The sequence below is a fragment of the Dermacentor variabilis genome, chromosome 2, assembly GCF_050947875.1.
Source record: "Dermacentor variabilis isolate Ectoservices chromosome 2, ASM5094787v1, whole genome shotgun sequence".
Classification (NCBI taxonomy): domain Eukaryota; kingdom Metazoa; phylum Arthropoda; class Arachnida; order Ixodida; family Ixodidae; genus Dermacentor; species Dermacentor variabilis.
This window is the reverse complement of record NC_134569.1, coordinates 79,265,882-79,293,416: the sequence shown is the minus strand read 5'-3', so window position 1 is coordinate 79,293,416 and position 27,535 is coordinate 79,265,882. Positions and strand designations below refer to the sequence as shown.

At 50.7% G+C, this 27,535-nt stretch overlaps 1 protein-coding gene across 2 annotated transcripts in view; it reads left to right on the top strand.

The window, feature by feature from the left end:
* svp (COUP transcription factor 2) overlaps window positions 1–27,535 on the top strand; it is a gene marked incomplete at its 3' end in the record, with an annotated part of 154,949 nt that overhangs the window by 15,507 nt on the left and 111,907 nt on the right. Inside the window, 3 exon segments of one of the 2 annotated variants that reach the window (XM_075681055.1) lie at window positions 14,692–14,826; window positions 18,492–18,778; window positions 22,439–22,697. In XM_075681055.1, the coding sequence (XP_075537170.1) occupies window positions 14,692–14,826; window positions 18,492–18,778; window positions 22,439–22,697 (681 nt within the window). 2 annotated transcript variants of the gene reach the window in all.

Below are 27,535 nucleotides of genomic sequence, written 5' to 3'. Positions count from 1 at the left end.
TCGTCGGTAATTTTTTTTAAATTTTACTCGCGCTACAGTACAACATAACGAGCAAGTAAAATTATTTTTTTATTTAAGACACAGTCGCGCACACCGCTATCCCACGTACGTGTTTACATGCCCTTGTGACGTGTTGCGTGTTTTGTGATATTTGCCTGTCTCTGCGTGCATCTTTCTGAAGGGCACCTAAGAGAGCGCTTATGCTATACCCTGGCACATTCGAATTTCGTGCTCGCCACCCGTTCGTACAGGAGAGCTTAAGCCAGCGCGCCTACGCGCCGAGTTAATTCAGCGGGTAGCCGTTCGCTATCTTGCGATGCCGGCCCATCGGGACGCTCCACTCTAACGTTATTAGGTCGCCGTCCCAGGCGCTCGATAGCATTGCACGACAGCCGCATGCAGAGGCACAACAAACGGCCCGAGTGTCCCTGGGACCACCTAGAGCGCGAGGAGCTTCGTCTCTCGTTCCCATGACGCTTCGCGGACACGCCCGCGCGGCTTCCGCGCCGACCTGACCCACAAACAAATCGCAAATGCGGCGTGCCTTTACGGGGTGACAACGCGCGCTCTCGCGCTGTGCGGATCCGCCGCAGCTCTCCCGTTTCACCGGAGCGAGCGCCAGCCCCTGTCTGCCCGTCGAATCGAAGGATCTGGTGCTGCGGGGAACGTGTACTTACAGATTCGCCCTATAGAGCGAATCGCGGGTTAATTCAGCAAGGCGCGGATTGCGTGCTAGCGACGTTGTTTTTCGGGCGAAGCAGTAAAGCGTGATTTGTGAGCTCGTTAATGTCTCCCACTAGCACCGATGTCCCCGCGTAAAGAGAGAGAGCGTGCACGTATGTGTGTGGCGTGGATGCGCGCACACACAGACGGTCGAACAAGAGATATATTCTTGTCTCGGCACATTCAGTTCCCAGGACAGTGTGCGTAGAAGTCCCCGCAAGTACGTTCAGGAGCACGCATGGCAATCCCACGCGTTTTCAACGCGCAGTTAACTGTTTGTTGCCGGCGTGCGTACTGTGGCGACGAGCTCCTTTCGTTTCTTGCGAGAAGGCTTTATACACTTCATTGTACGCTTGAGCATTATAAGGATTTATGCGAAACAATTTTCACCTGGTGTTGGAGAGTTCACACTGCAAGTGCGCGACACCTTGTACATACTGAATCGCTACCACTTGAATCCTCGTTTAACGCCAACTCACTTGTCATTGTGGTCGGCCGTAAGGAACGTACGTCTGCGTCATGCACACCGAATTTTCAGTCTAATACTAAGTCATTGGTAATTCTTTCTTTGGAATCCGACATTCTAGAGGAAGCGATTACCTGCGAGTTATTAGGCAGCATAGAATAGCGTAGTACGAAGGAAAGGGGAGGGGTGTGAGAGAATGCTAAGTTGAGAAGTGATCGCTGCATGCGATGCTGACATGCTTTGGCTACAGGCAGCTTCATTTCTTTTTTTTCATCCTTCATACGCGAAGAGAAAAACGTTGCTATTAGTAAATGAGAAAATCCCCGACCGACGTATACCGCTGCTGTCTCGTTCAAGCGGGACACCCGAACTCTCGATGCTTTCTCCTTAATAAGTGATTTGTGGCTTCTCCTTGAGTGTCCCTTTAACATCCCAGTGTTTTAAGCACTTAGCAAGCGTAAACCGAAACTAAAATAACACCCAGCGCGTGTTGAAGCAGATGTCGCCCGCAAAGCCGGTTACGCGCGCGGCACCTCGCCGCTGAACGCCATGCATTTTCCCATGGACAAGTCGCCTATCGTCGCGACGCTGCGTGCGTGCCCTCGACTGGGCGCCCACTTAACCATGCAGCGGCGCCATAGCTGCTCTTAATGATCCACGCACCGTGGCCGCGCCGATGCCGTGGCGCGCTCTGGGTACGCCGAGGCAATTTCGCGTTCCGCCACTGCAGCTTTCAGCCGCAAATAAGGTGCGATTCTTCAACGGCAATTCTCGGTGGTATGTGCGTTTTCCTGCGCTCTACTGACACTCTTTCAACGTCGGCCCATAGGTGCGAGTCTGCGCATTAGCGCGCGCCACGCTGTTTGACCGGTCGGCGCAGTCCCGCAGGGATAGTTGGCCACTCCATCGTGCATATTTCTTTTCATTAACGCTTTACACGCTTACGCGTCAATGTATACGTTCTCTCGGTGCGTTCATTTTGTCACGCTTAACTGTTGCAGTATAGTTGCCGCATTCAGTGGCTTAACGGGCAACTGTGTGCACTAAAGATGACGTGCATTTGGATGCTGTAGGGGACCGGCAAGGCGACATGTGACAAACGGGCTTCTTACCTGTGGTCTACCCATCTCGGTATACGCGCATTCTCACCTTCTCTCTCTCCATTTCGTTCTCTTTCTCTTTTTATCCTCCTCCTCATTCCCTCCGTGCAGGGTAGCCAAATGAAACTAGCTCTGGCTAACCTCCCTGCCTTTCTATGCATCATTTCTCTCTCACCCTCCACTTGCTGACGATGCCGAGCTTGTTGGCGCCGGCCGACAGATTGGGGCGCTTAGTGAAGCGGTAATCTGTGGCGAGGTTGCCTGCACTTTTCAGTCCACGGCCCTCCCCCACTTTCCACACACTCTCGCATTGATTTGCCCCTAGCCTAAATTGTTCCTTCTTACCCATCTTTCATCTCCCTCATCCCTCTCCCATGTGTAGGGTAGCAAACCGATTAAGCTAAACTGGTTAACCTCCCTAACTTTCCTTCTCCACATTTTCCTTCCTTCCTTCCTTGTCTGGTACATAACTGATATGCACTTACATTTGTAATTGCTGCTAAGATACTCAGGAGTACAGGAAGTGTACCTATTTCTCTCTCTCTCTCTCTCTCTCTCTCTCTCTCTCTCTCTCTCTCTCTCGTTTATCACCTTGTATGACAGACTCACTTATAGTTTGTTCTTGCGCCGGGGCAGACCGTCACGATCAAAAGCGTGGTAACGTTTGTTTGTGCCTAGTAGATATTCATAACGAGCGTATTTTTTAGAGAAATAGAAACTGCCTGGTATTAACGCGTCAGCATTAGGGAGTGTCATAGCGGAAAAAAAGTTTATATGCGATGAGTGTGGAAAGCCGCCCAACTGACCGCGGTTTGCTCTGGACCCACGTCAGTTGCACTTCGCTCGAAGAAATAGGACGTGTGTCGAGTGAGCTCCAGAGCAACACTTTGCAACGTGATGAGCGCGTTTTAAAACACGGGTCCGGAACCTCAAAGAAGCGCGACGGAATGCTTACGCATTTCTCCTCTTTTGCCGCTAAATCGCCGCGGAATTATTTTATTGGCAGCGATGTTGTGAGTTGTTGCGTGTGAGCGAAAAGGAAAGCAGTCAACGAGAGGCTGAACAGTCGGCAAGGGAGAGGAACGTCCATGACCTCCCGCTTGTGCATGGGCACCCGATACAATGAGCGTTAAAAGATGAGAAAATGAGAGAAGATATAGGGATTATGGTAATGATAAACTGAAATAAGCTCTTCATACGCAAGAAACATTAAAGAACAAGAAACATACAAGTATCACAGTTTTACTGATAGGTGTGTGCGTTTAGGGATTTACATTATCTGCGTGAGCACAAGTAACGCAATTTGTAAAAACTGTTAAAAGTGGTGCTGAAATGTTGTTTTCTCTGATTTTTCTCTTCGTCTCCCTCTCTCTCTCTCTCTCTCTCTCTCTCTCTCTCTCTCTCTCTTATGCATTACGGTCCACACTGAATTAGAAAAGGCTATAGCTCTCAGATAATGCGCCTGCTTAATTGTCCCAGTTCTGTGTCCTCTCGAGGCCACTTCCACTCAGTGGTACGGCACCTTCGCTCTTGGAACGGCCGTTTCGCAGGTTACCGCAGGCAAGTCGAAAAAAAAAACCTGAAAAAAAAAAAAAAACGTGCTGTCTCTCCACAGTCGACCCCCCTCCTCCCTCCCACCACGATGCATATGTGTGCGGCCGATGCGAGCCAGTGCCGCAGTAACCGGAGGAAAGTCCGCTTTACGCGATGCGGCAGCACCGCCGTGGCGGCGGCGACGACGTGCCTGCGCCAAAGTGCGGGCCAATCGTCTCCCTTTCCAAGGACGACGCGGCGAGCTAATTATCTCGCGAATGACCTAGGCTTGAACGGCTTCTTCGACGCAGCGCCGGCTAGCAGTATACGGCGCGTTCTTGATTTTCTTTTTTTTGTTTTTTTCTTCGAACGCTGCGCGTCGTTATGTAGGCTACGTGGGCGGTTGGTGGCGCGCCGGGCGCTCTCAGCGGCTATAGCTTCTGCGCTGTGTCGCAGTTCCCTCTTTCTCTCGTTTGCAAACCAGCGACTGACTAGGCCCCGGTGGGCCCATAGTTTTTACCTACTGGAATGCACGAGCGAATAAACTCTCCAAGATCCTGCCGATTTACGGCGAAGTTGGAGGATAGCGGATGTCTTACGCGCAAGGTGCTTAGCAGTTTGGAACACTGTATCAATTTTCGTGAAGGAAAAAAAAAACGTAAATAAAGGCGGTACTTATTTGCAGTGCGTCTTCTACTGTATTCGTTACGCGCAATTGTTTGTTTGGGCAAAGCACTTTTGTTTTTAGGAACACGGGGGCTCATTTTTCGAGTTGTAGTCAATAAGCAAATTCCGCAACGTATCGAAATCCCAAACGTCTTTCAGATGTGTCTTTCTATCGTCCACTATACCGCTGTGGTAATAAATATTGGGCTATCATACTGTGCCATCATTGCTCGCGTATACTAACGCATACGTGCGTTTACAACCGTTGATATTATTTACCTTCGAAAAAGCTTAGAAGATATTTCGCAAATTCAGAAAAATACATTGCGACACAAGATGGCGACGCCATGTGAAGCGCAGGATAGAGGGGGAAGGTGCAGGGATAGTTATCAATAGAACACGCATACGCGTGACGGTACTGCACAGCTTGTCTCATAGATTTACAGGAACGTCCTTGCGATTTGGGTATTCTGTTGACCTCGCCTTCCGCCCGTCATAGTGACCACAAGGTGCTGAATTTCTTTTTCGTTATGTTTATTTCCTTAAGGCTGCGTAGATGGTGTCCCTTATACCAGCGTAATTATTTCCCGTGGTGCGCGATTGCTATCGGGCTCAGATTATCTTTTGTTTGCAAAACTTCTAACGGAATTAACTTACACCTAATTAAAATATCTCGTTACAGTTGCGGTCACTTGCACTCGGAGGCAGGCACCGTCGAATTCATCTTCAAAGGGCAATTTCATATTACGTCTCTTGCATCGCAAGTGCTGGAGGCCGGATGTTTTGCAAATATATGTAGGCGCTTCCATTTTCTTGTAGCCGATTTTGTATGCTAGCCGGTGTTATATACCTAATTTTGATCTAGATAACGTGGTCTAATTACTTCTTCGACTCAACGTGGCTGCCAGGCGGTTGAAAGCCCGGACAAAGGCTGATTTATTCGCTACTCTTGACAGTGCTGCTGGCGCTGACGTTATACTCCAACCAATGAATGCGCGCGCACGAGCGTGTAGGCGGGCTTATAGCGTATAGAATTGCAGTAAGCTTTAGTTACTGAAGTTAGTTGTCTAGAAAGCCGAGATGAGTGTAGGTAAAGGGAAGGCTATCTTGAAAAGATTGTCGTTCAAAGCGATAAGCATGCAGCGAGACAAGCATACAGCGATTGGAAAGCCGATCCATTCATGTGCGCTGCTTGTAAACATACCGTCTTATGTGGTGCCGGAACGGAAGCCTTGAGGCCTTCTTATTCTTTGTTTTAGTGTTCAGGATTACACTCGATACTGTGCTAAATGGTGTGAGTGTACGAGACTCTGGGGAACACGCGCGGCATGGGCGTACGTATTTTCCATCATGATCGCGCTGTGGTATGCTATAAAGCAGCAAAATATTTGCAATATCTATACTTCCCACTGACATCGTAGCGCTATCTTTATAAACGCACAGCTTATTTATAAAACCCGTCAACGTTCACTTAGCTCCCGATCTCGCCGCTTCTCTCGTCTCTTGAAAAGCAGTATATCTAACGCTTTATGAAAAAAAAAACTGTATACGTTAACTGGCAGCTACAGGTTCGGCATGCTACCTTATGCCTGTGACTGATGGAGAGAGAAGGAAGATGAAGAGAAAGATATAAACGAACGAACATGCAGCCACACGTACACTTTGCAAAATGCACTAACACGCGAATGCGATGCAATTTACATAGTCGGAACAGTCTCTCCCACTGTAAAGTATGAAGGCTTTTGTAGCGCGCAACGCAGAAACGCAGAGGCAGCGAACCTCGACCTCTTGGCTACGACCGAACTGCCGCGTTTAACCCAGGGCTTTCAACGTGTTCTAATGTGCAAATAAATGGGAGTTGCATGCCTGCTTATTGCTTCCCCCTTCTTCTGTAGGTAACAGGTACAGGTCACGTGACCATCCCATTTCATTACACCTTGTGTTGCACTGCAATGCAGTTCGAGAGGTGGCAATGGCCAGAGCCAAGAACAACGTCACACATCGAGCCATGACCGAATTTTCGTCAAGAGAGGGCAGCGCCGGCGGGTGTTCGTGAGCGCATGAAGGATTCGCACTGTGTCCGTGCGCTTTCTTCTGCGGCTACTGATGTTTAGCCAAATTATGAGTGGCAGGAAGTCTAGAAAAGACAACCCACGGGCCGGTCGCCTAGTTCAAGATGTTTTGATTTATGGGGTTTTACGTATCAAAACCATGGTCGGATTGTGAGGCACGGCGTAGTGGAGGACTCCGGATTAATTTTGACCACCTGGGGTTCGTTAACGTGCGCTTAAATTCTTTCTTTCCTTTTTTTTTTCGGGATCTATTCAAAGTGATATCTGTTTGGTCCAATCGTTTCAGCTCCTGTATGCTTAAATGTTATTGTAAGCGCCCATCGTTCACGACAATGTGTTCGTACGTATTACGCTCGTCTTTAGCCGCAGTTTTCCGAGTCACGTTATATACCTCGCTGTCGAATCCCATCGCATCATATAATGTTCAGAACGCTCTCAATTGAATCAAAGCATTGTGCTTCATTTAAGAGTTTCGTGTACCTGCGTTTGACGAAAGTATCACATAGCGCGTAGCTGGAACGGCATTTACAGGCTGTCTTATGAGACGACATGAGATAAGAAGCTCTGTCACAGTATCTAAGGATCGCAGTATTGCATACAAAGCAATACCTCTAAATGGATTACTTTTAGGGAAAAGGCAGCTGAGTAACATATTCTGATGCTGACCATTGGCATATGACAGCATAAGTTGCCCACGTTTCCCAGTCCGAATTGCGGTCTTTGCACTTTCCAGTTAGAACTGCTAGGTGTTAGAGCATCACTTGCTTGACAAGAGGATCGCGAAATGTCACCATGTTTAGCATCATCCCGCGTTGGCAGGTAAAGTCGCAGCCTGACCCAGCACTCAGTTCTATATACTTTTTAGAAGCACCTCGTACTTCGCGGACCGTGTGCTTTCCGTTGCCTCCTCTATGTTACGCACATCGTCTTGGTTCGTCATGCTCCTTAGAGCAAATAACATTATCAATAATTTATCATTTCTTTAGTTCAATTAGTAAGTACGAGTAATTTCCCCTGAGTTGTCCTTGGTGTCTTTGCTTGTTGGCTTCTTACGATATGATCACATATATATTGACACGTGAACTTGTTTATCTTTTACGGGTGAGCGCTTTTCACCGTCTAACAAATGATATCGCTCAGCGCAGGACTCGCCTACATGTAACTGAAGTTCCTGCTATGTCATCGATGGTTCTATCCGCTGTCTGTTGTCGCCGAACCTTGTGTAATCTCACTCCACGTATGCGCGACGCGAATTATGTACAACTTTCTCGAAGACATGCGGGCACCAGCGGTTACTCTGGAACGTTCGATGGCTCATATACAAAAGCTGACGCGATTGACCCGCTGATTAGATTTTCGACGATCGCCGAATGTGTTTGCCACTGTCGCCCTTCTTTGAGTGTAGCCTGTTGTTGTTGTTAAAAACTTTATTTAAACAGAGGTGTTCGGGCCACGTAGGCCCCTGGGCCCCCGCACGACCGTACTCTACTCAAGTGTTTATGTTCCGTAGGTCCATAACACTGGCAGCCCGGCTGGTCGCGATGGTCTGCGTTGCCGGGTCCTCAGAGCGGAGCACGGTCTCCCAGTACTCCCGCGATGTCAGGTGCTCCAGGCCCCGCGGGGGAGGGTCCGCCGGGCAAAGCGAAATGTAGCCTGTTCTTGAGATTACACAAGGTTCAGCGACAACAGGCAGCAGATAGAACCATCGATAACATACCAGGAACTTCTGATACATGCAGGTGCGTCCTGCGCTGAGCGACATCATTTGTTAGACGGTGAAAAGCGCTCACCCGTAAAAGATAAACGCGTTCACGTGTCAATATATATATATATATATATATATATATATATATATATATATATATATATATATATAGAGAGAGAGAGAGAGAGAGAGAGAGAGAGACGTTAACCAGATATTGTCTCCGGTTGGCTACCCTGTACTGAGGGAGGGGCAAGGGGATGCGACGGATGAGAGAGAGAGAAGGCTTTGAAAAAATCAGGAATATATATATATATGCGCATATATGTTTATTTTGGAACTAGCGATAGACAGACAGATCTCTTCTCCCCCTCGGGTGGGCGGCTTCCTTCCTCATTCCAGGCATCCGTGAGCTCTCGCTGCCATCCTGGCCCGGTCCACTAACGTTCGCTGGTCATCAAGCCCTGGGCAAGACATCATAGCCACCCACAGTTCTTTCTTGTCCTCTTCCGTCTTGTCTGAATCGGCTGTCTGTTCATCTGGCATCTTTGGTTTTTGAGGGGGTCCCGTGGGCCCCAAAGTTTCCATTATACCGTGTGGCGCAGGGTGCGATCGGAACTCAGCAAAACTTGCAGAGGTATACGGGAATTGCATTGGAGATATCCTATGCAATAGGATACCGTTAACATAGGAGTTCCTTTGCAGTCTTCTTAAAATTCTGCCTTCTCTCTTGAGTTTCAGGTGAGGTAGGGGTGACATGCTGCGTTCGAGTCTATGGTGCTGTAGTATAGTGGTGTATTTCTTCGGCATGTCCGCCTGCCTCGTCGCCTTTCTGGTCCCCTCTGGCAAGAAAGCCCGGCTTGCATACTGTCAGGCTGCGGCGTGAGCCGCTTCGTTCCCCGACAGGGACTCGTGCCCCGGGGTCCAGATGATGTAGGTCTCTGGAAGATGTCCTCTTCTTCGGTTACTGGTTTCAGTAAGGATGCTCAGGGTTTATTTTGAGATTTTTTCCTTTTTTGGTAATTGCGACACGCCGCTTGGGGGTCGCTGATTATCACGGCTGAGTCAGTGCACGTGAATCGCCATTTCTTCCACTGTGTCTGTGTCCCATGCAGTGACCATGCAGCGGCAGCTTGTCCCTTGCCCTGGGCGTCTACGTCACTCAGGGCGAAGGCTGAACGTTTCGGATATTTTGCCGCATGCGTATAGCGGAGAGAAGAGAAGTTTAAAAGATATTTACACGGTATTTACAAAGCGTGCACTGGCATACAGGATGGAGGCCAGTCCGCAAGCGTCATCGTCTTCTGTACTGTCCCAGCTTCGTCTCTGGTTGTGCGTGGTAACAATATGTACTGGTATATATATATATATATATATATATATATATATATATATATATATATATATATATATATATATATATATATGTGTGTGTGTGTTTGTGTGTGTGTGTGTGTGTGTGTGTGTGTGTGTGTGTGTGTGTGTGTGTGTGTGTGTGTGTGTGTGTGTGTGGTGTGTGTGTGTGTGTGTGTGTAGTCGTGAGACCAACCAGAACGGTGCAACCACTGCATATATCGTCACACCGCGCACATTTTACGATAAGGCATCTGCTTGCGTTCTTGATGTCTACACGCAACCGGCTTTGCAGCCGCGGCGCTGCTTGTTGGTGTTTGCGAAGCCGCTCGACATTTCTCTTCACTTCCTCGAGGGCCACGAATCTGCGGAATCTTTGTTGCTTGCACTCGGCGGAGATAACAAACCGGCCTCCTCGGGTTGCGCTGTCGCGAGTGTCAACTTGTCAAAAGCGTACAGGAGAGAAACAGGGAAGGGAGAAGCTCTATTTATCTTTCATATCGCCGGACATAACCGAATGTATCAAACACCTCGTCCACTGGCAGCGCCTTCGTTCCAGTTCGTCTTATGTTTGACGCTGGCTGACTGACTGGTCTGTGCAGCGCGTTTTCTTGCACGCATGTCTAGGGTTTAGCCTAGCAGGGCAGTGTCTGCGTCTGAGCTCCCATTTCGCGGAGGCACGTCACCGAGCGTCCAGTGAGACATCGTCGCGTAGGAAAGCATTGACTGGGCGTGACACTTCCTTTACTGGGTTTACATCCGCATAGTACACTTGTGCGCTCGGCGGGAGAGGGTTCCGGCGAAGTGCGTGAATGCGCGCGCCCTCGCCTCCGCTCGTGACACGTGCGCTGTGCCCCCTTCACCGTCCTGCTCGCATTCGCTCGAGCAAGCAGGCGCGGTTTCAAGCGAAACATCGCCAAAAAGCGGCACATGGGCTTCGCAGCAGCGACCGTCGACGACGCCCGGCTATCAGACGGCCGTAATGACGGCGTTGGCTTGGAATGCCCCCCCACACCCTCCCCCCTTCCTTTCCTCTGCACCACCACCGCCACCACCACCAGTCCGGGAGTCAGCGACCCCCGGAGTCGCCTTTGTCCCTGCCAGCCGTTAACCTTGGTCCCTTCCTATCTGAACGCAAACAGGGTCGGTCGGCATGGCGGCGGGCGGCCCGGTTCGGGGCACTTTTCCTCTCTTTTCTTTCCCCCCCGCGGGACTTCGTTTGGCCTGGGAGGCGGCGGCTTGCCTTCCTTGCTGGCTTGCTCTTACTATACTCGCTCGTTTTATCGAGGAGAGGAGACAGCGAAGCCGTCACTTCCCCCCCTCCCCCCCTTGTCCGTGGTGTCACCGGGGCGGCTGACCCCGACAACTTCCACTTTCCGCACGTTTCGTCACCGCGGCGTACACCACATACGTGGCACCGCTCGCTTCCCCATGCAGCCACCTGACGCGCTTTCTTTGGGCGCTTTACTCGCTCCCAACGAGCACCTCGCTAGCTTACTTCACTCAGCGCTCCTTCAGTCTGTCTTCGTAGGGTGGGACGCCCTGGTGTGCCTATTTGTGCCTCCGTCTCTCGATTAGACTTTTCTTTTAAGTTGGAGCGACGAAATACATGCTTCCCGGAAGCAGAAAAGGCGGGGTCCGCTGTTTACATTCTACGACAGCCGTTGCGTTCCGGTCCCCTCTTACGTGTATCAGTAGGTTCCTAACCTGTGCGCAGCGTCTTGGGTTGCGCTTGCTGATCATGCATCACCTTGTAATGCCCGGCGTCGTCTGTGCGTTGTGACGTAAATGGGAATTACGAGGTTGCTATTATGGAGTTCGCAATAAGTCGGGAATTCTTGTAGGTGTCTGTAGTCCCAGAGTGAAATCGGAGTGGAGTGGTCGTTGCTGTTGCAGGTATGGAACTGAATCGGGTTTATGTTATGCAAAATAAACTTAGGAGGGAACGTATTCGTTTCTTGGCGAGCAAGTGTTCGAACTTCGGAGCAGGCTCTACGCAGTACCGGGCTGTCGCCTAAAAGCAGCTTCAGCCTTGAAAACTTCGACACAAGCGTTCGAAGGGCATAAGAGCGGTATCGCGCTAAATAAAAAAAAGATATATAATAAGTTTGAGTAATTTAATTCGCCGGATGTCATATCAGTTGCCAGCGAAGAGTCACTTGCGTCTTCCTCGCGGTAAATCATAAACGACAGTTTATCATTATTTTTTTTTCACACCTTTCATATACGTTTCACACCTTTCATTTTATATACGTCTGTGCAGCCAGTCTCTATCGTTTTTAAGCGTTATAAGCGTTTGCATTCAGCGAATAAGACAGTGATCGCCACCGCAGTTTGCATTACGAATCAAGAACGTGACGCGCGCAAAATTACAATCTACAAAAGCCGCCGATACCTGCCTCTATTACAAGGTTACATGTAATCTTGACAAGCAATGAGTAAGATATTCCTACAACGTACGGGGGCTAAAAACCCAGAGAAAGTGGAATTTACGCAGTGGAACATCATGACCATTTCACTGACCTATATACTCTCCTCTGGCGCAATTTAAGTGCGTGTAATTATTCCACGCCGACATTAAACTAAATGGATTTAAAAGGAACTGGCGGCCCCATACCGCTATCTGCATCGCGGTACGCAGCTGCAAATCAGCCCCAATATCTCGCTCTATAGTGCGAAGTACACAGGAGATTCCGCTGATGGCTTTGTCCAGACATTCTGGAGAGACATTCCTTTGCATTCCGTGGCAAGGGAAATCAAAAATGCAGGAGCAAGGCTGCAGCATCGGAAACAGTTGCCGAAAACGGAACGGACTGCGGGATTCGACTTCGATGTACAGTACTAAGTTGAAGCTAGTGCTCGTTTGCAGCGTGCTGAAGCTCGCGCCACCGTGGTCCCCACAAGAAGACGTTCAATATGCGGGTGCTGCGACAGCCGCTGTATTAATCGTCCGTGTATAACTTACCTATTCACGTTCGATGTGGTGTTGCAAAACAAACCATGCAATAGTGATGCTACCGAACTCTCGAGACATATATGCTACGTGACATGTGTACTGTAAAAGCATTCTACTATACTCCCATGTGGATGTAAAACGTACAGAAAAGCACAAATAATTTTTTTAGGTTGTGTTTTTTTTTTTTTTGCCATCAGCCTTTGCGCAACGCCGCGAAACGTTTCAAACAGCTTAAGCTGTATGGCCTGTTTCATTGTTTACTGAGCTGGTACAATGGTTTTCAAATACTCTGCATCGACACAAGCGTACTGACCACGTCGCTGTTGTGGAAGAAAAAAAAATTACGGCGACTTGTACGGCACCGGGGTCCGACTGGCTTCGCAGCTCGCGCTATTGGAAGCGCCGGACGTAACAGCCATTCATACAGACGCACCTGGCCATCGCTTAGCGACGGTAAAATGATGATGGCTATGCCTTATGAATGGAACGACGCACGCGCGCGATGCACTTAAAAAGACAAAGGAAGCTTCCCTGTAAGGCAGACTACCTACACCGACACCGACAATTTGTGTGGCTAGCAGACTATCTGCTGCGAGATGAAGATACATGGCGAGCGAGGCAAAAAAAGAAAAGTGCCACCTGCTGAAATCGTGGATGCTTCAGAGGAAAAGAAAGATTGAACAGTGACGTATTAAGTGGTCGGTGTATACTCACGAACATCGATTTGATCGTTTCTGTTTTAGTTGCACGGGGTACAGTGCGCATACATACATGGGTCGCTTAAGCAAATGATCAGTGTCTTAAACCAGGAACCCAGGAGCAGGCGCATGGAAACCCGGCTTCAGCCGCGCGATTTCACCAGGATGCTCGGTGACAACATTGATAAAATACTGAACGAATGCCGGCGAACGCATAGTGAGAGGCCTTTACTAACTTAGACGTATTACTTCGATACAACCGGAGATGGAAACAAAGCCAGTGACGACTTATTGGGACGATGTGTTCAATCATAGCGCGTTTAACATTTACTACACTTAGCTGCCACGTTTTGGCGCTGCTTTATCCGCTGGCCTAAAGGCTTCGGCAAAGTCGTAATCATCGCGAACGTATCTCCGATTTCATTCCTGAATATACAAGGAAAAACCGTGCACTACCGAACAGTTTCTAACGTGTTCTGTAGTTGAACAAAACCTCCCAAGATGTCGCAACCAGATAAGCTGGGCAAACCAGGCAAAAAGGCATTCCACCTCCAGTACATTGAATGAGTGTTGAACTAATCCTATTGTATTTGCATCAGACCGTTAAAGCCTGGACGCGTTATTTTGTTCCCCTTAATTTGGGTAAAATGTTTGACGTTCCTCAGATTAGACGAACATGAAAGATCTGCCTTTGGGAGTCGTGTTCGACAACTATACCAGACCGCTAAACTCTATTCCACTGGCGAGAAACTTAAAATGGGACGCGATTTGTTCCGACGTTGGTGCAGTACAGTCGAATATCTCGTCGCTCCCAGTTGCTTCACAAGCCAATGCTGTTCCTCAACTCAAGCTCATTCCTCCGCTCCTGACCTTGTTATACATTACGATTCACACGCGCAAAAATTCTCTGAGGTACTTGTACTTCGTGATTCGCCGAAGTGCCGACTATCACTTCGTTATCACCTTGATCGTGGTGTCATATAATATAATAGACGACGACCACTCCACAGTCGCGTCCAGTGCAAGTTTATGAATCTGATCCCTCATCTAAAGTGCTTATACATCACTGATTCAGGGACGCGGGCTGAGCATAGGCGCTGTCTGCTACCTAGGCATGCGCGACATTGAAAGCGAACGAAAAAGAAATAGAAAAATAATCCGTGGTGTTTAATTCGTGAGCGTTCGCTCCATTTTACAGTTTGCCATTCACAGTACTTCGACAGCGTTAGTACCTTTGTACTGACTTGTGTCCAATGTTGTTAGGTAAGGAGCCGGCAAGAACAAACGCAGCTTGATTTCGTGAAAACATCCGTGTCACGCGTTACAGGCTTTGCAATATAGGGCCGCTATGTCTATATAGGTATAGGAGCGCTATCTAAGTTTTCCGCGCGAAGTCTACAGCGAGGCCCATTGTCTTTGCAGATCACTCGTGGACGAAATCCAGGGTAGCGACACCGCACTGCAGGAACAGCTTCGCGTGCTCGGTACCAATAGAAAGTGGTGCTAGGTCGTCCCTGCTAGGGCTGATCGAAGAGCGTACCGTGGTGCTATCTGAAGGTACGTTCTGCCTTTGCGGCAGGCTGCGATGCTTTCCGCCACATCCATAAAAAAAAAACGAAAGAAAAAACGAAGTTGTGACAGATTCTCCGAAAACTAGTCATCATCGACATTGTAATTGTGCACGAAAACATTTATATATTCTAAACCATTCCGGATATATCTGTGTCTGTATCTAACTCCTAAGTATAATTTAACAGTACAAGTGTAGCTAAGGGATCGGTAGAAGTGTATCACTTTCCGAATTGTCATTTCCGTATGGCCTTAATGCGAAGCAACGGCGCAGATGACGTCAGCTTTATGTGGTGATCTGAAAACTAAAAAAAAGAAAACCACATATCAGGCCACATTAGTACACATGCGGCTTTCATTAGTTCGACGTATCTAGACAATATAAACGAGATGTTTGTTACCCAAGAACTACACGACACATCAAACACACACGTTTCTAAACAACCACTGCACACGCCGGACGTGAGATTTAGTAGGTGTCCCGGGAAGACGTAACTACAAGAACCCCTACGAGGCAACTGAAAGGGCGCAGAATGATCTTAGCTCGAACTCATTAATACAGCGCAGTAGACTGCTTGCATATATGTAGTGCTTATCGCCAGAAGTTTCGAGCCATGGGCCCACTGTAACTCCTTCGACCCGCGGTTCAGCGCCTCCAGCAAATTAACGCCGCGTCGCTGATGAGACATAACGTCTTGACAAGGAGCGGGAGCGTATAACTGCGCCATCGGGCTCCTAGCGACCGGTGCTTTCTGAAGCGGCAGCGCCATTGTTACGAAAGAGGAGCGGACAACGGACTCCTCCACCCACCCACCGACCCGCTCTCCACGTGGAGCGCTTCCGAGCGCATGCGTTTCCCGGGAGAAACTGCTCGAACTGTATCAACAAGTGCCGTCGTCGGCCCTCCCTCGCGCGTCCTGGAGGGAGCCAGTGTCCACCCACCAACGAGGCCGCGAGCAGCGCCATAGGGTAGCCATCCCCCGCCGCCGCCAAGAGAGCTCTCTCCGGCAGGGAGAACGAAAGGGAGAAGGGGCACTCGAAGGGAGAAAAGGGTGGCAAGGATGAAATTGGGAGAAAGAGAACGCCGGAATTGAACCACGAGTATGGAGCAGAGGGAAGGACTCGGACTCCGAGGCGGAGAGCGAGAGAAGGGGGAGCGCCAGTCTATGAGAAGGAGGGCACAGGACCGCCTTCTCCTCTCCTCTTCGACACCGCTCGGCCCGATTTTTTTCTCCCCCCTTTCCTCTCCGAAAGCAACCGCGGTTCGATTTTTCCGGATCTCGCGCGGAGAGCCCAAACCCCGAGAAGCCCGAGTCCGGAGCCGGCGTTCAAGGCACGCTGCCGAACTCCGGCGCCGACCGTCGTCAGCAGGAGCGTGCGTGCGCGCACCGCAGCCTCGCGCTGGCCGTCGACACCCACGCACGCGCCCCTGGATTGTTGTTCTTTGTGCGCGCACCGCCGGCCATGACATCGCGGCTTGTCCGCGCCCGTGTCGTCGTCGTAGGCGTCGCAGCCGCCGCTCAGTCGTTCTACTAAACCTCAGCGTTGCCGGCGCGCCATCGAGAGGCTCAGCACGCACCACTGCAGCAGCAAAGACGGGACGGCCGCATCACGGCTTTTGACGTGCGGTGTTTCCCGAAGCGACGTTTCCTCGTCGAAATCCTCCCCGTCACTCTGAAGCGCCATTGGGACAGCTGTCACTCCGCGGCGAAACGTGTTGATGTGATCAGTGTGTTTCGTGAGGCGTACATCTCTCCTTGCTTTGTTATTTCTTTGGCGCTTCTGAATGCTGCTGCTGACATTTGGACTGGAGCTACGCTTTGATCTCTCCACGCCGCCCGCAGCTTTGGCACCATCCATTGCGGTTCTAGTTTTAGAGACGTTCAGCGGTTCGCGTCGCTTCGGAACGGTCTAAACGGAGCTAGCGCTGGAGCGGCGCGCTTTCTCCTTTTGAGCCGGGCAGGCAGCCCTCGTTCGCTCGGTTGGCACGCCGCCTTATCATCTTCCTCAAATGGCGTGGCGCTGAGACTGCTGTCGCATCAAGTCCTACTTGCGCCATCATCACGAACTTTGTAAATGACCGTGGCCGCTTGCCGTTCACGAAAGGCAGCTCTTCTGGTTATCCGTACGAGTCCTGTAATTCGCCTTTCGATAGAATGGTGTGTTCCTAAGTTACGGTCGTCGGCACGTGCAAGAAAAAGCGGCGCGGTTAATAAGACAGCGCCCTGTGTCTTTCCAGTAGCTCGTAAAACATGCGCCCCACTCGATTTCCATGCGCGCATCTTCGTCGAACGGGCCCCTGCGTCATAGACTAGTGGGGGTACTCTTTTACGACGGCTTCGCCGCGCGAACCGTAGAGCCGTGGCAGATGCCACTTGTCGAGGCGCGCTGGTAAGTTGTTGCTTATCAGGCCGGCGCGTTTCGCGGCCACGGCGTTGATGCCACAGCGGCGCCCGCGAGCAGTCGTGTAAAGTTACTTGCTCGCGCGCCGAGCGGGCTCGCTCATGAATCGTGTCTGCTGTCCACCGACACCAACCACCGCTGGCAGGGCCGGGCGCGGCTGCAGAACGTCTTTCGATACTTGGGGAGGGTGGATATAGGCGGGCGCCTCCCGTGCATCTGGCTTCTGCCTATCTTAGCTAGGGGTCAACAGCCGCGACGTGATAACGCCTGCGCTGTTGTCCTTGTACCAAGGTCCTCGTGCGAAAGTGGTCTCCGCGAGGCATATTCCGCTATCTTACAGATCCTCCATCCCTGTCATACGAGAGTTGCCGCGAGGGACTAATTTTGGCCTCGCCGCTCTTCCTTGTGCGAGAGTAGTACAACGGCGGCAATGCACAGCCACCGAAGTGGAATTTCTCACGTCATTATTGCAGGGACAACTTCGAGCGTCGCCATTTTAGCCTGTGTTCCTGTTGCCCGTTGCCGTCATTGCGCGTGGGAAAGCGCTTCAGGAAATCATGAAAAGCGGCGGAATGAATGAATGAATGAGACTTATACCGATTCCGTTTCTTCGACTGCCAGAATGTACTCGTAGTTACAGTTTTACAGTGATTTCAACTCCGTTGCGCTACGTAATGTCTCTTAGCGTTGCGTAACCTGCCAGAGGCGACAATACATTGTCTGGTGCGCTTGGCTGTGCAACTTTGCTTGATTAAAAAGAAATTGTTACGGTTAATGAATATTCACACTGCGTACCTTATACGCATACCATAGACGCAGTTGACAAGAGTGCATGTGTTTAACAGGGTATCAAGACTGCTGAGTGTCGCTGCCTTACTCTAGCTTAAGTCACGCAACTGTGCAAACGGTCGCTTTCTTACGTGATGCGCGTGTTTTGCCCAGACTGCACAGCAAAAGCTCCGCGCACTTCTGGAAGCAGTTGACGACAAACCGCGTACAGTCTAAAGCACATTCGCACCACTGCGACCGAGATCGGCACTTCGTAGCATGTCTCAGGCTCCCTGTGGGCCCGTCTGAAGTCTTACCACAGTGCCGAAGGGCAGGCCCCCGCCACGCCATGCCCGTCAATCCGGCGTCCAACGCGCTGTCCGTGGAACGGCTAGTGCCGTCGACGTCGTCGTCGACGCCTCTGACGTCGGCCAACGCCGTAGTGACGAGTTCGCCCGCGTGCACGCTGTGTCCTCTCGCAGCCGTGCAGCGGGGCCGGGTGCCGCCGACGCAGCATGGTGGCCTGCCGGGTCAGATGTCGCTGAGCAACGGCGACGCGGCGGCCGCGGCGGCGCTCAACGGCCACTCGTACCTGTCCAGCTTCATCTCGCTGCTACTGCGCGCCGAGCCGTATCCCCCGAGCCGGTACGCGCAGTGCATGCAGCCGAACAACATCATGGGCATCGACAACATCTGCGAGCTGGCCGCCAGGTTGCTCTTCAGCGCTGTCGAGTGGGCTCGCAACATCCCCTTCTTCCCGGACCTGCAGGTGAGTCATTGTATCTGTGTTGCATACGCTAGCGACGTTGTATGTCACGGCTGAGGTGCTCTGGTGCCACGTGAACGGCGAAGGGTAATGCAAGTGCCGTGAGGTTTTGCCGAGATTCGCGTTAAGTGTGGTTCGAGGAACAGCGTGGCACTGCAGTGGAAGCAACTGGCGTGAGCCATTGAGGAGTGCGAGTGTACGAACGCGTGTGTCTCTACGTACGCCGCATGTCACTCCGATCAGAGCGCCGTATATGGTCAGTCTCGAACGCCAGAGCACGTTTTGTAGTTTCCACTTCACGTCGTTCCATGTCATTTTGTTCCACGTCATTTTGAAATAGAGTATAGCCAGAGTCATGTATTGCTGTCGTGTGTCTCGAAACTGTGACCTGAACGTATTAGTATTTAAAGAGCACCGCCACTGAAGCCATGCGATGAAACGCGCCGTAGTCTTTTTTGTTATTTGTCCTTCAAACTATATAGCCTTATCTACGAGCCGCTTCTTCAGGCTTGAATCCAGCTTATAGCTGTTGGATACAGCTGAGGCAGAAGCCCCGAAATAGTTTCGCCTTGTGTCGTTCCGTTACAGCAGCCTTTCGTCCGCTCGTACAACAAAAGTTGCCTGTAATTTCAACTTTGGGACCTCAAGCTTTGGCACACCGGAAAAAGCTTGCCGCGGCATTGTCAATGCTCTATACATAATGGTTCCTCTGTTTCGACGTTCGTTACACGCCCTTGTCGCTTGTAGCCTTCCTGGTATGCATGACATAAAGAAATGGTGTCGAAAGGTTCGGGAAGAATTCGTACCCTCATTTATTAAACTATAAGCAAGATGGTTACAGAAGCAACACAGAAGTCAAAAGGTATGCAAATAGAGCTTAACAATACAGGCGGAAATTTATAGATGTCAAATTTGGAAGCTGCTGCTGGCCCTTCTCGTCATTATGCAAACTATATTTCATTGATCTTTCCTCTTACAACGCGTGCTTCTCAAAGCAAAATCGGTTGCTTTCAACTGCTTCACTCACTATCTTCTTATGTGAGCAGCTGTCGGTGTTTTTCACTTGCGTGAGTGTTCTTAAGGAAGTAAAAACTCCCATTGTTTCTTGTGACCCCTTGTATTCGTGCAGACCTCTGCGATGTTTTATTTTTATACTCTAAGTGACGTAATTTCGTGTAATTGGCTAGGCATCTAGTTATATACAAATAATGGCCATTGAGGGCCTAGTTTCCGGTCTTTGATTTCTTCTGCTGTACAAGGAAAACTCTTGCGTACCCGGGGTGAAAGCAAAGAAAGAAACAAGCAAATAAGAAAAGTGGCCGCCTGCACAGACGACCGCCTCCACAATCGTCGTCCTCCTGCTTCCTCCACGCACTTTTTTGTTCATAGCGGAATGTGCGTGCACCGAATGTCAAGACCGTGAAGCCAATGAAGACGTAGTTCACAGGCGGGACAGACGACTCGTTTTAGCCAATCTTCTGACCCGTGCGTGTGCGTGTCAAGAAAACTGAAGGAAGGACCGACCACCAGCTACGCGGCTTCTGTCCATCGCCGCAATTAGGAGCGTTTAGGCCGCGTCGCCGTGATCGACGTGCATTCGCAGCGCTGTGCCGTCGCGATGCACGTGATGCCGTTCGTCCGACGCGGTGTACTGACGTTTCGCGTCTTCCATTTTCGTCCACGACGTCTCAATACCGCCCGGCTTGGCGTCTTGCTTGAAGGCGTATGTATACGTGGGCACATGGCGCTAGCTCGCGGTGGAGTCTGTCACATCTCACGCGTTCTCTTCTTCACGAACTGCATCCCTCGCTCGCGTTTTTGTGCGTGTTTGTAGGAGACACATGCCTGTCGTCTCCGCATACGTGGACGAGTGACAAGGGGGGGGGGGGGGAAGAAAGGAAGGAAAGACGAACGACGTGCTGGCCTCGCGCGAATTTGCGAGCATGGCGTGGCAGTGCACGAGGCGCGTGTAACAGCTAATTTCACGGCATCCGATGGGCTCTTTTTCTGCGCTGTCCCGAGTTATCTCGGGAACGTCCAGCGCCAATGGGTAATCGTCGTGAACGCCAGTTCGTCCTCTTATTCGGCTGATTCGACACGCACCCGCGCAATTTTGCCGCTTCCCCTTTATAGATCGCGCCATGGCTGTGTACGTGAGAGTCTGTCGGCGCCTTTGAAGAAAACAAAAAGAAGAAAAAAAGAAGGAAAGAACTCACATACAGAAGCGTGGCAAGAAAGAAGCGACAAAACAGAACTGATTTGGCGACTTGTTTAGCTGGCAACATTCGCTTCGCCTCGAGAGGAGCATTTCCTTTTTGACCGGCCCTTTTCGCGCGGCTTTCAACTTGCCTGCCAAGTTTGGATGACGTTGTTATTTAGGTGTACTTCTGTGTCTCCTTCACCGCGCGCCTCGGGGCACAGAAAATAAGTCGGAGCTATTGCGGAGGCAGTCTCTTATGCTAAAGTATTTATTGCGTTTTATTAATGTATCCGATCGGTGGCGCCATCTACGGGCCCTATATAAACAGAAACCTGTCACGAAATTGTGTCGCACGGTGCGTGCGTTCTGTGACCGTCTACCTTATAGTTCTCATTTTATGACTTCAGTCTCATTTAAGTAAGGCCTTCCTGAAGGGTTCGTTTAAGCTATTCCTATAGTCCGGTGCCTGGACTACATCATGACGGCCTAGTAGAGTTTCCACTTCGCGAAACGAGGCCGCCTTTACAGTGTAGGTGCCAGGACGTCTGCGCTTCTTGGTGTTCACGCCAAAACCGCACAGCTGTACTCCGTTAATTGCAGTCAGCGAAGCACATGTTGCAATGAAACGCCCGTGCGCTATCTTGTGAGCGTGCTTCGAAGGCGCACGTAGGGCGCGCTCACACGTACCATCCTGGCTAAGACAATACCTTAGGGCGTCTTGATAAAGACCAGAGAAAAACACTTAATTTTACCGCGGGTCCCAAACTGACCAAGTGCGTAATCAGGTTATTGCTCTTTATTCGGCCTGGAAAACACAGTGTCGAATTCATCTCACGAGAGATGAACTGTTCTTTCAGTCCTTTGAGCGCCAAGGAAAGACGCTTGTCCATGACAAGGGCGATGTCGAACGTGATATACCTTTAGCGAGGAGCTGAATTTCACGGATGTTGCGCGACCTTAACTAGATTCTAGATAAAGCACGCCAGCCTCTGGAAGAGTTATAGCGATGGAAAGTTGCCGACGCCCAGAAGGACATCTGAGGACAACACGAGAGGAAATGCTTTCATTCTCAGTAAAGAGGCACACATTTCGGTAGTGCAGTTCCTAGAATTCGAACCACCATGTAGAAAGCGACAAGGAATGGGGGGGGGGGGGGGCGACCTTCGCGTCCATATTGTAGTGAATTGGTTCCTACGTGAATTTGGATCTGCAAACTATAGGATTCGAAAAACAAGATAAACACGCACAACATCTTCTTGCGCAAACAAGTCGCGTAGGAATCTGTCTGTCCATTTGAGTTAGCTTTGACACAGCGTTTCTGTTGTTCACGGGCATTAATAATGCTCACTTTAGACGCGTCACATTGTCCGTACGCTCACCTTCTTTGGACGGCGGGCCTGAGCGTTCCACAGCGTCTTTTTTTGCCTCTGACGGGCTGTATGTGTCGCCGCTGTGTGTCGCAGGTGACGGACCAGGTGGCGCTCTTACGGCTGGTCTGGAGCGAGCTGTTCGTGCTGAACGCGTCGCAGTGCTCTATGCCGCTGCACGTGGCGCCTTTACTGGCGGCAGCGGGTCTTCACGCGTCGCCCATGGCGGCAGACCGCGTGGTGGCTTTCATGGACCACATCCGCATCTTCCAGGAGCAGGTCGAGAAGCTCAAGGCACTGCACGTGGACGCCGCCGAATACAGCTGCCTCAAGGCCATCGTGCTCTTCACCACCGGTCAGTCCTCTCTTTGTGTAAGGTGCGCGGTTTGGCTGTATAGGAAGGAGCCCAGACGTGCGACCGCAGGACATTTCTGTCGGCGTTAAGCTGTGAATACACATTTTCATTTTCTGTGCAAACCGTCGTTTCACGCGCTGTCGGTGCTTTACACGAGGCGCTGCCTGCATGTATACTGTCAACTTAAACTGAAACGCAAACGGAGTTTAACATGTGCAGTCTTTATCGGAAGCATACGAGCTACGTTGCCTACGACCGCCACGCTGACTACATGTTTTGCAAAGTAGTTCTCTGTGGTATTCCAAAAGTTTCAACGCTCTGGGGAACGAAAAGGACTCTCGTACTCGCTGTACCAGCGGTGTGGAGTGTCAGGAGCGCCACGGGAACCGCAGCACAGAGCAGAATGATGAAGGCGCGGGGCATCCTGTATACTTTTGCCAAGGGCTGTACTTGTTTAGTTTGTGAGTGCGATACGATGTCACTGCGTGCTCAGTGAATAGACAAGGCTGCGGACCCGACATGCGCCCTCCAATTCTAAATCTTGCCGATAGGAAAGTGCAAACGAGGGCCCCAGTTCATCTTGACTCGTTCGCGTTTGGGTGTATGTCAACAGCACATGCTTGTTCGTAACTATCAGAACATCAGTCTAGTGTCGTGACGGCTATTATATGTGGTATTTTCTGCATTGTTTAGTTCGCTTTATTGGAGGTGCCTTTTAAGTCTCACGTTTGCCTCGCCTAGTTAACCTAATTAACCGCCGAATGCGGTTAATTTCGGCTGTGGGAAGTCAGACTGTTTGCTTAAGGAGCCAAGGGTGTAATATGAAAACGGCTTCGCGCGCCTATGCCTCATCGGGGTTATTGTCCCATCACACACGCAACATTTATAGCATGGGAGCTTGGATTTGAAAGTTCAATAGGAGCTTGCATCATAAGAACGTAGTGTACGACCACTTTTTGACTCTTTCTCGCGCTGAATATGCTGCAAAGTGTTAGTACAAAGTGCAAAGAGCACTCGAACCGTTGGGAATCGGGATGTCGTCGGGCGTTACTAAGCGAACAATCACACGACGGACCAATCGTTAGTGTGCCTCTTCCAGGGACGGGAACAGCAACTTGAATCTCAAATCTCCCTCTGCTGCACAGAAAACAATATTTCTGAGCGTGTAATGACCGTTCAATCTTTCCGTGGCAGTCACGCCTACCGCGCCGCTTTGTACAGCGCCCACAGGATGAAATATAATTCCGCGTTCACGATTTTAGTCTAAGTCAAAGCCTCGAACTAATGATGTTCCTCCGACGTCTACATGCTTATACATAGTATGCGTTCTTGGCCTCGTACTTCAGACAGAACGAAGGCAATATTTACTACAATCATGTTGTTTGCACACGCTCCAGGCAGAAAAGCGCTCCGCTAAAGAAAGGATGCCGTTGGCGGAAGCGTGCTGTTGACCAACGGTGCATAAACAAGTTGGCTGCCTTGTGATCAACGAACAAACCCACTAGAGTAGCACGCTGAGGTGTGATGATCCAATTTGTCCTTATCTCACATATCTAGCGCGCTTCTCACGATGCTATACATGCACGAAGTACTTATACGTTGTCCAGTAGCTTTTCTTCACCTGACGGGCAAAATGCCGCACGGCCGTTATTCACGCAGACATCGTTGGCGCTATAGGGCTCCCAGCTTGTCCTGCATTCGCTGCCTTGGCGTTTACGCCAGAATGGCCTCGGCATCTCTCTCTCTCTCTCTCTCTCTCGTTCTCCTCGATGTAGGTCTAGCGTAATAGCATCTGCTCATCCTTCGCGCAGAATGAGCCATGCGCTGTCCGTCCCGAATAGGTCCAAGTTCCTCGGAATGCACTCGTGTGTCTCAAACTCACGCGATACGAGGTGGGTGCGAAAAGGAGGGGAGTATAGATAAAAAAAAAAAAAAACAATGTACGCGTGAGGCGACGAAATTGTGAGCCTGTCAAGCGGGAGGGGGGGGGGGGTGGAGCGAAAGGGGGTGCACGAAAAAGAGCAGATGAAGGTTCCTCGAGTCCGCGCTTGATGTAAAAAGAGGAACTGCATAAGATGTAGGGTATATAGGTAGCTACGCACGGGAGCCGGGCACAATCGGTTCAGATGATCCGACACGATAGCCGTCGTCCGTCCTTTGCACAGTTATGCACTTCTTTACTTTCATCTTTTTTTCTTTTTTTTTTCTTTTTCGCACCTTCGGGTCTACTGCTGCGTCGTAATAACGAAAGGCGCCCGAGGGCACACCGCCCCCCTGTCTCGTTCGCACCTCGCGCAGCTGCCGCGCCGCCGCGCTACACGAACACATACAGCGGCAAACAAAAAAAAGGACATATAAAATGAAAAGGCAGGATCAAGAGCACCTTAGCGGCTTCGCCAAACCTGAAGACAGCTTCGGGCCTAAGGACACGGCGGCAAACGGGGCGCCCGGCGGCTCCCGCCGGGGCCCGCGGGGCTGGCGCGCGTGCGCGAGTTTCGAAAGCGCGACGAATCTCTCGTCTCGTACACTATATCGTCGCCCTGGTCGTGTATATATACCTGCGCCTTCGCAAGGTAGCCGCCGGCGACGGCGTCGGTGGCAAGTGCTGCTCTTGCATGCAGCAAGTGCCGGGCCGCCATTCCCTTCTTTCGTCTGTTCGGTCGGCAAGCCCTGGCCTGTTATAAAGCCGCCGCTCTGGACAATGCGTATTGGTACTTCCCATCCCCTCTCACTCCTTTGCCTTCTTCTTCTTCTTAATCTGAGCAGACCAGCGCAAGCGCTGCGCCGTCCGTTGTGCGTCTTCGCCTGAGTTTCCGTGTTGCCCGTTCAGTCAGCTGCAGCGCGGTCTTCGTGAAGAGGAAACTGCAGTATATATATACACATATACGGCCGCAAGCGATCCTCGCCGCTGTCCATCGCACCTCCAGTGCTGCAAGGCCGGCAAACATGCGTGATCTTTTCGCTCCTCCGTACGTGCGTGTGCGTTCACGCTGGCAAAAGCCGCGCCGCCGCCGATCTCTCCTATGTGTGTGTCGGTGCGCCGCCGACGCCAACACTGCGCGGGGTTGGGAGAAGAGATCGAAGCTGTGTATACGTGCCGCAGGTTGATGTGGCGATAAAGAAGCTTCAGATAAAGAAAAGAAGAACGACGCGCACGCACCACTTCGTCAGACTGCTCACGTTGCCTGTCACGCCGCCGCGTTCCCGCATACAGAGAACGCGCCCAGCGCCGCGCCATCTTCAGCTCGCTTTGACGGATTGCCCGTTTCCTGCTCCGGGAACGCTCTTCCCGCGTCGTCACACATTCGCATGCCGGTATGTGAACACTGTCAAGTATCTGGCAGTGCGCAACACAAGAGCCAGCTTGCGTTTTACCGCGGCTAGGATTAATCAGAGCTTACTCCTTCGATGGAAGCTTTCCCTCCGCTTTCATTGTTTTGTTTTTGTTCAGGGCAGCGCGTAGTGCACCTCATCAGATAGAGTGCAGCATACAGATAGCAATGATCGACCCGCTCTGCTGTACCGGAACAATGCGGAAGGCATGCCACTGATTGCCAGCTGTGCACTGAAACACGCGGATGTCTCATCGTATACTGGCGTTGTATACCGTTAGCCGCTAAGGAAAGTTACCACTAAAACTTTTTGTTATTTCTATCGTTGGTTTAGCTCCCGGAGACATTCCACTCGAACATTAGCAAGGAAAAAAAAGAAAAAGAGTGGCTTTAATCTTCCTCTTCGAGATACGTTCCATAGATCACACAATTCCTTATCTTAGTAAAATGAAACGCATCTTTATGTTGTTTCATAAGTGCAGCTGAATAAGGCACCCTGACTCAAAGGTAACAGACGAGCGCTCCGGTTACCAGCGTTCGTGGGCCTAGCAGGTAAAACAGTGGATGATAAACCGATGATGAAGCTCCCACGGTTCTCGTTACGGTGTCGCCTCTTGACAGAATCCGGCCGGTTCTCGCATTTCGCCTCCACTGATCATTCAGCGAAATCACCAAGCTCATTGTGCGACGACTTTTTGTCTGCCGTGTTGTACAGAGATCTCGTTTCGTCGTCTAACTATCCTCAGTCGGAGCTTGCGACCTACTTCCAGGTAAACGAGGAATATCAGCACTCATCCTACTCCGCGGCGATGAAATGGAGCACGCAAAGATATGTCACTGCGTCTCAAGAACGACTCGGGGATCACCCGGACATAGGACAACCGAGACGAAAACATAAATGACGCCTCCTTAATCTTTCTCTCCTTTTTTTTCCATTTGATTCTTATATCTACCTCGATTTATTTTTTTTCCTGGCGGCTTGGTGCAGCCGTTCAAACATGTGCGCGGTGGATGGCCTCGCTAAAAAAAAAAAAAAAAGAAGTGGACGAATTGGCCAACACAACAACTCACACAAAGAATGCCTGTGCAGAAATAGGCAGACGCGATGAAAAAAGAAAGAAGAAAAGAAGTGGTGGAAATAAAGTCGAAATAAGCGTAAGCGAAGAATAGCAGCATTATGGGGGGGGGGGGGGAGTGGAAGCGAAAGAAAGGCTTCTTCTTGTGTAGCTCGGCTGGTCAGCGATTGGAGACGGTCCAGCGGATATCGAAACGGGGTCAGCGCTAGGTTTTCTGCCGGCGGAGGCATCACTGACCCGCTTCGGCCTTACTAAGCTTCTGCTCTGCTCTCGCGTGTCCAGCAGCGACGGGAGGAGAGCAAGCCACAGCATCGAGGGGAGGACCAGTTTGGGCGCCGGACTGGTTCTGCAGCTACAGAGGGGGTCGTCTACGGTGAGAGAGGAGAACGAGGGACGGGAGAGAAAGGTGCAGCGCGAGCCGAAACGACGA